The sequence below is a fragment of the Falco naumanni genome, chromosome 11, assembly GCF_017639655.2.
Source record: "Falco naumanni isolate bFalNau1 chromosome 11, bFalNau1.pat, whole genome shotgun sequence".
NCBI classification, from domain to species: Eukaryota; Metazoa; Chordata; class Aves; order Falconiformes; family Falconidae; genus Falco; species Falco naumanni.
This window is the reverse complement of record NC_054064.1, coordinates 7,247,838-7,261,455: the sequence shown is the minus strand read 5'-3', so window position 1 is coordinate 7,261,455 and position 13,618 is coordinate 7,247,838. Positions and strand designations below refer to the sequence as shown.

The 13,618-nt window shown below is 55.9% G+C and overlaps 1 protein-coding gene across 1 annotated transcript; it reads right to left on the bottom strand.

Moving 5' to 3' along the window:
* Nucleotides 1-2,769: 2,769 nt before the first annotated feature.
* On the bottom strand, nucleotides 2,770-4,229 carry IER5 (immediate early response 5). Its single transcript, XM_040611212.1, has one exon. The coding sequence runs from the start codon at nucleotides 4,126-4,128 to the stop codon at nucleotides 3,400-3,402; it is 729 nt and encodes a 242-aa protein (XP_040467146.1). The 5' UTR covers nucleotides 4,129-4,229; the 3' UTR covers nucleotides 2,770-3,399.
* Nucleotides 4,230-13,618: the final 9,389 nt, after the last annotated feature.

Here is a 13,618-nt window from a genome sequence, read left to right as displayed (position 1 = left end):
AGCGCTTCCAGCAGCTCGTTGCTATTATAGGAAGGTGAGGATCTTACCATTAAGTCATATCCTCCTTGACCCCGTGAGGTAGTTTCCATAGGAGTCACCCTCTCTTCCAAGTGATGGAAGTTTTTATTTTTATCTGGCTTATTTATGCACTTTTCTTCCCTCCATCAGCTTTGGCTCAGGCACCGGCTTTGGGTCATGAGCCTTCTCTCAAGCTCATCCCCCTTCCTTGCTCAGCTGTCCCATCCCATCATCCCCACATCTGCAGCAGTCAAGGGGCAGTGCCATGAGCAGAAGGGAAAGTCCAGGGATCAAGGCAGCACGACAGAACAGATGAATTAAGGAAAACAGACCCCGTTTAGATAAAAGTGACTATAGGAATAGAAAAAGACACTGGGGGAGGAAAAAACAAAATAAAGAGCAGGAAAGTTGATTCCAAAAGTAACACGGCGTTGTCATTATGGGTCATCTTTGATTCGCGACTCGTTACTCAGTGGCAGTGCAGACCCCTCTGTAACGAGCCAAAGCTCACTGGCAGCTACACTGCCTCAGCTTCTCCAGCCCCCTCAGCAGGAGCAGCCCGCAAGCTCCCCAGGGACACACACATCCCAGAGAGCAAACCCCACACGTTACCAAAGCACAGCCACGGGAACAAGCGAAGCATGCATTGTCACAGCAGAGAAGGCTCTGGCAGCTGACGGAGCTGATCCAAGTCTTTCAGGGACACGGCATTGTGGTCACCAGCCGCTAAGTGAGAACTTGCTCATGTCAGACAGCTCTGCGGAGAGGTCACACCAGCCAGAGGGAGCTGTGTTGGCACCTATGGGTAGTCTTTGCTGTATTTTCAAAGGCCAACAGCAATTAGGCTGTTGCACAACTCCTCTCTGGAAGATAGAACAGATACGAGTGGTGCTGGTGATCTCTGCCAAAGGGAGGCTGGGTCTTGTCTGCACAGGGACACCACACGAACCAACCAGACCAGATGCTCTTCCAGCAGTTGGGTGCCTAGAAAACTTTGGTGCCGAGACGCTCCCTGACAGCCCAGAGCAGGAGTGCCCCCATCCCATTTCAGCACTGGGATGCTGACGGCAAGCCCAGAGCAAAACCATCCACTTCATCCATGGAGATGCTGTTGGCAGACAACCTGCTCTCCCTGGCCTCGGCAAGGAAGCAGGGCTGGAACAGGAGCAGGAGGCTGTTTCCATCCCCCAGCCCAGCTTCTGACCCGCAAGAGCAACCTGTGCCCTCAGAGCAGGGCGTTCTGCAACGCAGCAGGAAAGCTGAGGAAAGTCCTCCACAGCCAACCTCCTCCTCCCACTGATCTGTTCTTACTAGGGAGGTCCCCAGGTGACTTCATCTCCCACCCAACAGCCACGCTATTGGACTGCAGAGCTCTCCTGGAGAGCATTTGTGTATAAATGAAGCAGGGACAGGCCCTTCTCATCACCTCTCAAAGGTTATCAAGTGGAAAGAAATGTCTCATCACACACAACTTCCTTGGTGTTGCCTATCAGGCTAAAATTGTGTGTCACCATTGAGTGCAATTATCAAGAAAATTAGGATGGTAGGACTTTCGCTTTTACATAACAGGGAGCTACCAACTTGCACACAGACTAGTAGAGCTCCCTCTAAGCTGCCCTAGACCTGGCAGCATCTCTTCCATCACAAGCCCTCCCCTTGTTGCTTTCCCAGCACTTCGGGAGGACGGAGCCCAACACCTCCAGTTCTCACACAAACACGGGTGTGAAAAACCCCAACCTGCAAGCCCAGCGCCCTCTGTAAGGGACAGTCAACATGCCGATTTCAGCTGTGCCAGAGAAAGCACAGAGCAGAAAGCTTCACATTGGTCACCCCTCATCTCCCACACCACTCCTCAGCTCTCCCACTCAAGCCACCCCCCCTAGGTTCAGCCAGATACCCCAGGCTGTGTTTCACAGCACACAAACATCTTTCTTTACTCCCAAGAGATGCAATCCTCAGTTGAAAAGTTCATTAATTAGGAGCAGAGAAGCCTCTAGTGCATCTCCCAGCAAGAAGCAGGAAAAAAAAAAAAAATTCCCCCACAATTCAGTCTAATTACAATGCCTTGAGGCACTCCACAGTCACTGTGAAGCGGAGGCCAAACTTTTCTCCACACCCGTAAGAGTAGGAACTTTAACCCACTTATAGTTTTACTGATAATTGAAAACCAAAAAAAAGTGCCAAAAAAAAAAAGCGCCCTGATATTCATCATTTTAACTATTCTGCAAGTAACAGCAAACAGGAGGCACTTAAAATTTCTGGCAGATCAGTAGCTGGCTGCAGGCACAGCCTGTGCCTGGGAGGGATCCGCGCACAGGCCCCCAACCCTCCGAGCAAAGCTGGAGGCCAGCCCTCGGCTCTGCCATGCCACAGGCCACCGCAGCACGGGCCGGCCTGCACACAGCTGCTCTTCGGGGATTTAGCAACTGCTTTCCACCCACTGAGTGACTTTGTACATTAGGTACTTTCTGAGCAAGACCTCAAACGCCACATCAGCTCCAGCCCTGGGAAGAGGCTGCAGCTGCAATGAGAGCACCCGGGAAAGCCTCCAGTCGCCCTGACAGAAGTTCCCTTTCTTCCCCGGCTCCCAGAAGAGCTGGACTCCAACCCACCCCGAGCCTCTGGCGAAGCAGGGTGGATCCAGCCACAGACATGCAGCAACCACACCCTGGCTGCTGCCTGCCCAGCTCCCCGCAGCCCTCCTCCCCCCGAGCCAAGGGCGGGGGGGGGCGCAAACAGGGACTAGGCTTATACAGTTGAAAATATTTAATACGTGTCGTACACGTAGAATTACATTTTATACAAAACATGATACATCACTGAAGGAGAACACTGTACAAAAATCCCTACGGGAGCCCCAAGCCTTTATACAACAAAGACCGGGAGTTACCAAGCCTAACAAACAGGCTGAAGGACCTTCCGTCAGAGCGTCTGTAAACTTCGTCTCTCTCAATAAACACTTTTAAAAAGCACCATGTAATAGTTCTGACCTAAACCTTTCCAAAATAGAAACTTTATTTAATAAACTTAATACTTTCCAAGCTTAAAACATGACCCGCTGGGAGCGCCTCCGGTTGCCGGCTGCAGCCGCGGAGCCTCCCCCGGGCACCGGAGAGCCGGCGGGCGGGCCCCGGGGTGCGGGCGGGGAAGGGGGAAGTGCTGCTGCTGCTGCCCCGCGGTCCCGCCCGGCCGGTGCGGCGGGGCTGGGCGCCGGAGCCCCGCGGCGCTGCCCACCCGCTCCGCTGCGGCGGGCGCCCTCCTCCGACGGGCCGGGGGGCGGGAGGAAAGGGGGGGGGAATCACCTCTCGGTCCGGCTGTCCGCCGGGGCCCCCTCCCCGCGGCGGGGGTGGGGGGCGAGTCTCTGCGCCCGCGGCCGGCGCGTCAGAAGGCCACGATGGCCGTGCTCCAGGGGTTGAGGGTCCGCAGCACCGGCTCGTCGCAGCAGATCTGTCCCGGCTCCGCCGCCGCCTCGGCGGGCGTCGTGCTCGTCGCCGCCTCGCCGCCGTCCAGGGGCGCCCGCCGCCGGCCCTTGGGCTCCTTGCTGAGCAGTCCCGAAAAGCTGGAGCCGAAGATGCTGATGAGGCTGGCCACGTTGCCCGTCTCCATGTCCTCCTGCTCGCCCGGCGGCGGGGGCGGCGGCTCCTCCGCCTCGCGGCGGGGTTTCTTCACCGGGGAGCCCGGCTGGCCCCGCTCGCCGGCGCTGCGCTTCCGGGGGCAGTGGGGCGGCGGGGGCGGCGCGGCAGCGCAGGCCGCGCGGTTCGCCTCGCAGCAGCAGCCGCAGCAACAGCGCCGCGGCCGGGGGCCCTCGCAGTCCGCGCCGGGCAGCCGCGGGCCGCCCCTAGCCGCCTCGTCCTGCGGGGGCGACGGCTCGCCGGCCGGCCAGGCGGCGGCACGGGGCAGCGGCGACTCCTCCTCGGGGGGCCCGCAGGCGGCGGGGGGCGGCTCGGGCGGGCAGCCCGGCTCGCTCAGGTAGACCTGCCGGGCGCTGCGCAGCACCAGCGACACCAGGAGGTTCTTGTGGAGCTTGAGGCCGCCGCGCTGGCCCCGAGCGCTGTAGATCTTGCCCAGCGAGATGCTGACGATGCGGTGCGCCTCCAGCTTGAACTCCATGGGGGCGGCCGGGCCGCGGGGGAGCCGAGCCGTGCCGAGCCGTGCCGCGCCTTCCGCCTCCGCACGCCGCTTCTTCGCGCCGCCGACTGAGGCGAGCCCACGCGCCCGGCCACTTTTTATACCGCCCCCGCCCCGACCAATCAGGGCGCCCCGCCGGCCGCTCCAACCGCCGCCTGGCCCCCGCGCGCCCGCGCCGGCCAATGGCGAGGCAGGGGAGCGGGTTCGAAAGCTCGCCCCGCGGAGGTGGCTCTTAAAGCGGCGACGCCGGCAAAGTCTGTGGGTGGGTCCCACCTCCCAGCAGAGAGCAGAGGACAGCAGGCAGGGCTGCAACAGCACCCAAGATTTTGCAGCACCCCAGCTTCACTGCACCCCACATCGGCTCGATCAGGCCGGAAGGAAACAGTGGGAATTTTGGCCAAAGCAATTAAAACATTTCTGGGAGGAAAACAAAAATTAAAACCACAAAAACCCGAAAGCAACCCCAGTTTTGTGCAGGTTAGAAATGTTTCCCCCAATTTCAGCACCAGTCTCTGACATCGTGTTGTGTCACAGAAGGAACTGGTGGTGTTAGCTGGAGGAGGAAGCGTACCTTTGAGTACTTCAAGGAAAATCTGGCCTGGCGTGGAGCAGGAAGCCATCCCTGCGCAGCTGCCAGGTGGAGATCTGCTCCAGGGGTCTGGCAGTGAAGCCTTCAGAAAGCTCTGGATAGAAGAGGAATGTCCACAACGGGGGAAGGAAGGGCTACAAGGGAGGATGGAGGAGGACAACAGGCCACCAGCATCTCCAGGACTGATGGGGACCGTAGCAGCCTGGAGCACTTTGTTTGGGAACTGCTACCTGGCTCTGCCATAGCTGTGAAAGCCAGCTGCAGGGCCAGCCTGGTGGCTGGGGCTGCAGGGGACAACCCATCACCCCCAGACACAGATCCAGGCACCAGGGAAGCCTCCAAGAAAGCTCGAGGGGTGTTTCAGGGCTTGGAGTGGGGACACTCCTCCTCCCACCGAGGAGCAACCACCATCTGCAAGGAAGGAAGAAGTGAAAGGGACCAAAATTAAGGAAGTTCAATGTGCTGCCCTGGAGTATCATTCTCGGCTGATACACAGCAACTCCCTTCCATCCGTTTTTTTTCTCAAGGGACCAGTCTGCAGACCCCCCAAAGAGAGAGCCACAGCCTGTCGTGACGCTTTATTGACAGGGTCTGCCATCATGTCCTGGCTTGCTGGAAGGACAAGGGGGTAGCTGGTCACAGCAGTAACAAAAGCCAGGTGAAGAATCAGCCACATCAAGGCATAGCTGACAGAGGAAGAGCCTTTCCCCGCAAAGAACCTCTGCACTCGGACCAAATGCATATTTCCCTCCTGCTCGAATGCAGCTGGAAAACCTCAAATGCCACTCCCCTGATGTTGAACACAATGGCAGGTCCACCTGGGGGTTGACATCTCAAAATGCCCACCTCCTGTTGCACAAACCTGCCACACTCCATCTCAAATGACTAGACCAGAGCATGCTCAACCACAAGGCCAAAACACCAGCCAAAACTGCCGGTCCCAGCGTTCCCCCTGCCCATGCCGGGGCGAGCCTCTCCCAGCTGCAGAGAGCGAGGCTGTCCCCTCCACACCCGGCGTGGGAGGCTGGAGGGACGCGAGCCCCGGTGGTGGGAACCGAGGGTTTCCAGACCTGCCGAACCTGCTCCCCGCACCTTGGAGGGCTGGCAACACCCTGGCCTAAGCCCTCGGGTCAGTCTAACCAGCCAGGGCAGGTCTGGGCTCAGCTCAGATGTTTGGGACTGCAGTCATGCCTCCTCGCCCGCAGCCGGCATGTCTGCCCACCACCGGTGCCCTCTCCGTGGCACTGCGTTCGGTTGTGCCCCTGCTTGTGCATCACCAGGCGTATTGCTCTGGGACTGCTGTTTGCAGGTGTCACCATCCACTCAGTGGACCGACTTACAGCAGGATCCAGGCACCTGCATCCCCAGCAGAGGTGACCCTGGTTAGAAGGACAAAGGTTTGATACATCTCAGCTGGGTATATTCCCAGCTCTGATGCAGGTGAAGAGCAGTGGTGCAAAGCCACTCCACCAGCTGCAAAATGTTGAACGTGGGTGGAGAACATACAGCTCTGCTGAGTAAAGATGCCTGGATCCTAGTGGACCAACCTGTTCTGCCGCTCACCACCTCACCCCAATGGCATGAGGCACCATTTCTCCCCGGTCACCGCATTTTGGCTACCTACCCTGCCTAGGAGCTAGTGGGCCAGCAGCATCTCCCCTGCCCTGGCCAAGGACAAGCAGGATGGGGATGGGTACCAAGCGGTCCGTCGTCCCTACTAGTGCTCAGAGCCAGCAGGGAAGAGCAGAGGTGCACACCACCAGAGGACTTGGTACCACTGGTTTCACCCACCAACACCATGCCTGGTGTCAGAAACAACCACCGGCACGTGTTGTTCCCAGGGCACCAAAGCCCTGCTATCCCATCTGTCCAGCCCCTGCCTGCACTTCATGCTCTTTGAAAAGAGATGGGGTAGTGGTCTGCTTGGGGGGAGGGGCGAGGCATGGAAGAGGAAGGCAGGAGGGAGAGGAAGGGCAGCAGTGCAGGCAGAGGCTGTCCCGGCAGCACACCGGCAGCCCGTTTAAGCCAGGCAGTATTTTGGTGGCAGCCCTGCCTTTCCCTCCCAGGCTGATGTCATGCTTTAGTAAGTTTGAGGCAGAGTCACATGGCAGCTTCTGAGGTCAGCGCCTGGGGTGGCTTTGTTGTCTGCCTGCCTGCCTGCCTGCCCTGGGCTCCTGCCTGCCCTGGGCTCCTGCCTGCGCCCAGAGCTGAGCCGGCGGTGGGCGACCCTGCCGGGGTTGCCCTCTGAGCAGAGCGTCTTGGTGATACCCACAGCTGGCACGGCGTTGGGAGCCATCGCTTCGGTGGGGCTGACATCCCAGACAGTGGGACATCCTCATGTCCGTCCATCTGCCCCCACAAAGGACATTGCCCCCCATCCCTGCAGGTCAGGGGGGATACAGGAGAAGGAGGTGGAGGAAGAGGGTGTGACGGGGGCACTCTAATCTCTGCATGTGATCTAACCAGGCTGGAAGGGGGTTGAAGAACAATTAACAATCCTCCAGCTCAACTGCTGTTTCCCGAAATAGCTCTGGCAGGAGGAGGAGGGCGGACAGGCTGGCAGACAAAGGTGGCCTCTCAGCCAGCGAGCTGCAGCCAGCGGCACGGCCGGCAAGCCGGCGGCGAAGGCAGCCCCAGAGGCCGAGCAGCGGGGAGCCCGCGGCCCCACCTGGAAAGGAAGACAATGCGAGATAAAAGCAGCTTGGGGCAGGAAGCAGCTTGTGGTACAAATAATAATTGCAGAGGGCTGCGCACACCACCGGGTTTTTTGGCGGCACTGAAATTCGCCTTCGACGGCTGGCAGAGGACATCGGCGCCAGGAAGCTCATCAGGGATTCGTGCGGCTGCATCTTGGCCCGGGGCAGCGTGGGCTGCTGGGGCTGTGTGCCGGCTGCCTGCATCCCCAGCCACAGCGGCAAAAGCCGGGGCAGGGTCCTCCCATCCCCTCCAGCTGCAGCCCACGCTGTGGCGGCGTGGCCGGGGGCCGTACCGGCACTGCCATCTGGCACACAGCGCAGCCGCCCCGACCTGCGGCGGTGGGGCTGAGGATGTGGTTAGCAAGATCCTGTTTCAACAGCAGTGCCTGTCCCGGTCCCCACCTCCCCACCAGTCCCTCGCTGTCACCAAATGTGCAGGCCACAGTGGGGAAGCCAGCTGCAGCAAAGAGGTGTGAACCCGCTGGGTAGGATGGTGAAATTAGGGTCTACTCAAAGCGCAGGCTGAGTTCATCCATCACTTCTTTTGGCTGTCCTGGAACCACTGCAGTGCATCGTCCCCTCTCTCTTGTATTTGCACCCGGATTCATGAGTTAGACCCTTCCTGGGAAGAAGATGGGAACGAAACAGCCAGACCTCCCACCCCCACCAGTGGGGTTAGGGCAAAAGCTTTTGCACCAACAGCTGCCTGCAGCAAAAACAGAGCTTCAGGACAGCCAAAGCCCCAGGGAGATGCAGGGGCGTCCCCAGAGGTTGCTGACAGACATCAAACAGGACAGGGAGGAACATTTCCACACGTGGATTCATCCTCAGCCCGAGTTCATTTCTAGATGGGAGTAACAAACATCCGAATTGTGAGGGACCTACACAGGGCTCAGGAGGAGGAGGAGGACAAGGCTTGTTTGGGGTGGTTGGGTGCTTTTTTTCTTCAGAAAAATCGTTGATTCACATGGATGCAGTATGGACCTGCCACAATCAGACACTGGTAACTAATCCTGTGGGGTTCCCAACTGCTCTGGTTTATCCATGCTTGGAGATAATGTCAGAAGAACTGGGAAATATCCCAAAACACAGCCAAGAACGCTAACCACTAATCACTGCCGAATGAAAACCAAACACAACACGCAAGCAAAACAAATACAAACAAATCAATACAAGCCTAAACCCAAAGAAGAGGAAGCAGCTCCCTCGGCTTCTGAGAGTGCTGAGACACCCACCCCTGAAACCACAGCGGGGTGTGAGCCAGCAGCACAGCCTCGTACTAGAAAGCAAAGGGTTTTTCCAGGGTTAAAACCCCCCTTCCCATCGACAAAGATGATAGTGTAGATAACCCAGGCAGGCAGGGCTCCCTCCTACATGTCTTTTTTTTTTTTTTTTTTTTTTTTTTTTCCATCGGTGACCTGGGATGCCCCCTTTTCCCACTGCACAAATGATTTAAAATTTCCCTTCCCTTACTCTGAGCCACTAGCTTGGGATTTCCCTCCCCTGCCTTGGAGACCCGTGACCTGAACCCATCAGAAATCCTGCCCATCACAAATCTTGCTACTCCTCCAGCAGCCTCTCCAAACACACAGAAGGGGCGGTAGAAAAATCCTACTGCCAGCTATCAGCCTCTTCAGGCAGCCATTTCCCTTGGAAAAATGTGGCCCCACATCTTTCAGTGTTTTATGGAACTGGTTTTGGCTTCCTGGGGAAAAAACTGCATGTATTTGTCAGGGGTTTCCTATCAGACAACCCTTCTATTGTAGTTCACCTTCCTGTATATTTTTTTTTCCCTTTCTGATATGCCTGCAATGGGTCTTGTGCCACTTGTGCCACCAAAGACGGAGGCTGCCTTGTGTCCAGGGGGGAAAGAAGCAGGACAGCCCTGGGATGCAGCCAGCAGACAACCCTCTGGCTGCCCAGCAAAGCTCATGCTTTTCGCTGGAGCAATTTGCTCCCCAGCAAACTGCTAACGAAGGCGGCAGCCTCGGTGGTGTTCACCTGCAGCCCAGCACGGGGTTCAGCATCTCAAATTAATCGTGCAAACTCCGCACGGAGCCAACTGAAGTCACAGTTCAGCAAACCTTGAGGCAGATTGCCTGCCCAAAGGAGTCTCAGCCTAATTATTATTTTTTTTTTTCTCTCCCTGTATCTCAATGTCACCTTCCTTTTAGCCGGCGGGCAAATGACAACTGCAGCCCTCTGCACATCCCAAAGCACAGATGTGTCCTCTGTGCAAGTGCTTCCTGCTTAGGCGTGATGGGGAAGCTGTACAATGATGCTCCAGAGCCATGGAGCCATTATCCTAGGAGAGGCTGCCTGCTCCGCTCCTGGCTGACAAAAGGGGGGACCGGGGTCCTTGGGACTTGCCAGCAAATCACACCACACGCAGTGTTTACTAAAAGTCCAAAGGCATGCCAGGAGGCAACCTTGAGTCCTCCGAATAGCAACCACCCACGAGAGCAGCAAGGGCAGATCAAATCCTCTCTGTGTCAAATCCCTCCTCCCACCATCAAGGGAAACTGCAAAATAAAACATCTGTGCATGCCAGCAGGCCTCACCTCCCCCTGCTCCTTCAGATCTGCGCTCCTCCCCTCATGTAGGGATCTTCCTTTGGCCACCTCGTCCTTCACCTGGTTTGTGGGGCTGACTATGTGATGGGGCCCAGAGCCCTGGCGAGGTCATCCCTGGACACGGGGATAATGAGGAAGGTTACGGGGAAAGGCTGCTGGAGAAAAGTTCCTTCTAATTTCACCCACTTAAGAGAGTAACAAGGACTCTGGCAGTTCAGCACCTCGCTGCTCATGTCGTTTAACCTCTTTCTGGGTCTGGGTAAGCGCTCAGCATCCTTGGCATCCTGTAGCAGGCAGTCCCAGAGGTACACCCTGCAGAGAGTAATGCCACTTTTGCTCAATTTAATTTCTTGTTTTCATCTCCATTAAATAACTGATTGCTCATGCACCACAAAGAGGAAAATTAATTCTCTCCAGAACATCCCGTATTCTGAATAGTCATCCTGCATCCTACCATGAATTATCACCTTGCATTTGCTTATTTATTCCATACTTGATTGCATTTTTACCATTTTTGTCCAGTTGCCCAGTCAGGGTTTGCAGTTTCTGCTGCACACAGGCCTTGCACTGTTACAAACCCACCCAAGGGTACAGCTACGACATGAACCCAGACCTCGTTAGACAACGAAAGCCCACAAGAGACAGCAACAGGAGGAAAGCCACAACCACAGGAGAAGCTTCATTCAGGCTTTGCTCCTTCCCAGACAACTGCAAGCCCAAGGAAACCCATTCCATTGGCTCCGGCACGTGGGACCAGGAGCATCCAGCATCCAAGCTGCCTTCTTAGCAAGGAGCAGTCACCTCTCGGAATCTTTTTCTTTTAACACCTCACAGCTGCTGCCGTCGGGTCACCATGCTATCACAAGGCTGAGGCCTCCTGTCCTCTTCCTCCTCTGTGCTTCACAGTGAAGTCCCCACAGATTTGTAAAAACAAGGCTCAGGAAGCCAGTTACAAGCGCAGAGGGGCCATGAGTGGGCAGGATTTGATGGAAACCCTCAGGGTTTGGTGTAAAACCTCGCTGCCCACCACAGCACTGAAGATTTAGCTACAGGCTAATGTTTTGCATCAAGTTATCACTGCTTTAATCCTCCTCTTACAGCCACCACTGAAAATCTTCAGCAACTTCCACCAAAAATGCAAACAAGGAGGAAAAACACCAAAGCATCTGAAACCCATTTGCTTTATCACTTCTTTAACTGTAAAACTTTTTCTGGGGAAAAAAAAAATCCCCTATACTTCTACAAATCCAAATTCAAACCAATCCAGCTTTTTCCCTGAGAGGAAAAGTCATATCTTCCACACCAAATGCATATTCTTAACACCAGGCTAGTATGGGATCACATGCACACCGCTGTGCGTGTACACACATGCCACAAAAATTTTCCTGATAAAAGTTTCAGTGAGCCCAGTTCTTCCCTGCAGACAGTTGGGATTTTGATGAGTTGGCGCTTTTTGGCGCTGAAGTGTTTAATCAGATCTTTCCTGACCAGTTCTGCAGCTGTGTGCCATGCACCGAGCACTCCTCTTCCAGGGAGGAATCGGTTAGCCGAGCATGCTGAAAAGCTACCGAAACACTCATCACTGCTTCCAAACCAAAAATCAGAGCTTTCCACAAGAAACGGCAAAAATGCTCCCTTTCTAAAAAATACAGAGCAGCACGGCTGGAGCGGCTTTCATATGAAAATCTAAATGATTTACTACATCGTGTAAATTGATTTCCAGCATCAAAGAAAAGGCTGTTTTATTCCTGGAAAGTCTACAGCTTCCCTACATTTTGGTAGCACCTCCTTACTTTCAGCCCTCAACAGCTCTACGAAGCTTTACACTTTTTTGCAAATGCATTAAAAAACCAAAACAGTTTCAATTAAGTGAATAAAGTGTTCACATAATTTATTAAAGGTTTTCTGAAATTCCTAGCTAGTAACTCTAAGAGGCTATGGGAGCTTTTCCCTTTTTCATTCCCAGCACAGTGAAGGTTTCAGGGGATGTTTGGCAAGAGTGAGCTGAACCGTGCAGCCTCGGTGCACCGAAAGGAGAGCACTGCATATTGTCACAACAGACTTTCACAAATGTTTGAACAAATCTAACCCCGATACCCTTCAGCACACTGCTCAGAATACACCACATCTTTAAGCACCCCAACGACTACAACTAAATCCCTCAGAGGCTTCAAACACAGAGCAACAAAGCTACGACATTCAGAGGCGTGTCCCCGCTGAGGGTGCACGTTTGGACAGGTGAGTTACAGTGTCCTGCACTTTGCAGAACAACCCACCACCTCCAAGTCCATCTGCGATACATGAATCGTTAAGGCACAGCACATTGGGAAACGCTGTCCCTGCAGAGCACAGCAGCACCCGAAGGAAAGCCAGCATGGGTACCCAGTAAATACCAGGCCTTTGCTGGGATGTTGTTGGCAGGAGGAAACAGAACCACTGAGCAGCTCCAGCCCAACCTAAGCTCTCCTTCCCCTGCATGGAAACACGCTGGTTTCTCTATCCCAGCAAGAAATCCAAAGCTGTCAGAGCAGGAGACAAGGACTGCAGCAGAGAGTGGGAAACAGCAGTAATGGGGAAGGTGGGAACTCCGAAGGGTATGAAGCACAGGTGAAAATCATGAGAGGATCATGAGTTTCTGGACAGTACAAGGACTTTGGGGAACAGGGGCAGACAAACTGGCCGAGTGGCTCTTTGGCATTCTGTTTTTTCTTAGAGGGAACCCACCGTGCTCAGCACAGCGTGTTTGGCAGGGATGCCCCCCAAAACCTGGTGTGGGAAACAAGCCATCCAAGGTGCAGCAAGGAAGGGCCAGCAAACACAAGCCCTAAAGCTGCTGCCTGTTGCACCACAGCTGGCAAGCTACGGGTTCCCAGGCGTGGAGCTGGCCGGAGCAGGAGGCGGCTTTCTCACCCCGCAAACTGCAGAAACCGGTTTTACATGTGCCACAGCCTTCCCACCCCACACTCAGTGAGTAAAGCTGCTGCGATCGCAAAACCGAGGTATCCAGTTCACATGCTGAAGAAGCATCTCTGCAAATGGGTTTTGAGCCTGTTCCCTCAGCGAGCCGGCGCTGCCTTTGCTAGGGATGCTGGACCACAGCCACATTCGGGAAGCACAGGCAGGGACATGCACTTCGGTCAAGGGAGCAAAGATCTGGGGGATTACTCCTGGCCAAGCCTCCGCAAAACCAACAGGCACTGCCTGTCCCGTGGGAGTAACGCAGGGATCCCCCCCGCGGAGCGCTGCACCGGCAGCTCGGCCGTGCCAAGTGGGAACGTGCCAAATGCCGCACAGGCACCAGTCCTCTCCTGCCAGGTTTCCCAAGCCCAGGGCTGTCTGTGCTCGCAGCTGGGAGAGGCTACTAAGGAGCCCAGAGATGTAAGAGAGCAGGGAGCGAGGGAACCGGGGGTCCTCGCCCTGGAATGGACAAAAGCCAGGAGGCAACGGGCTGCTCCGGCCCCGCCGAGGGAGGGGGAAGGAAGCGGCGCCCGCGGGTCCCCCGGGCAGGAAGGGCAGCTGGGCAGGGCAGCCCGCCTGTCGCTCTCCCCTTCTTGCTCCCCTCCCCGGACGGGACGCCGGTCCAGCAGCCGGGCCGGGCCGCGCCTCCTCAGCGC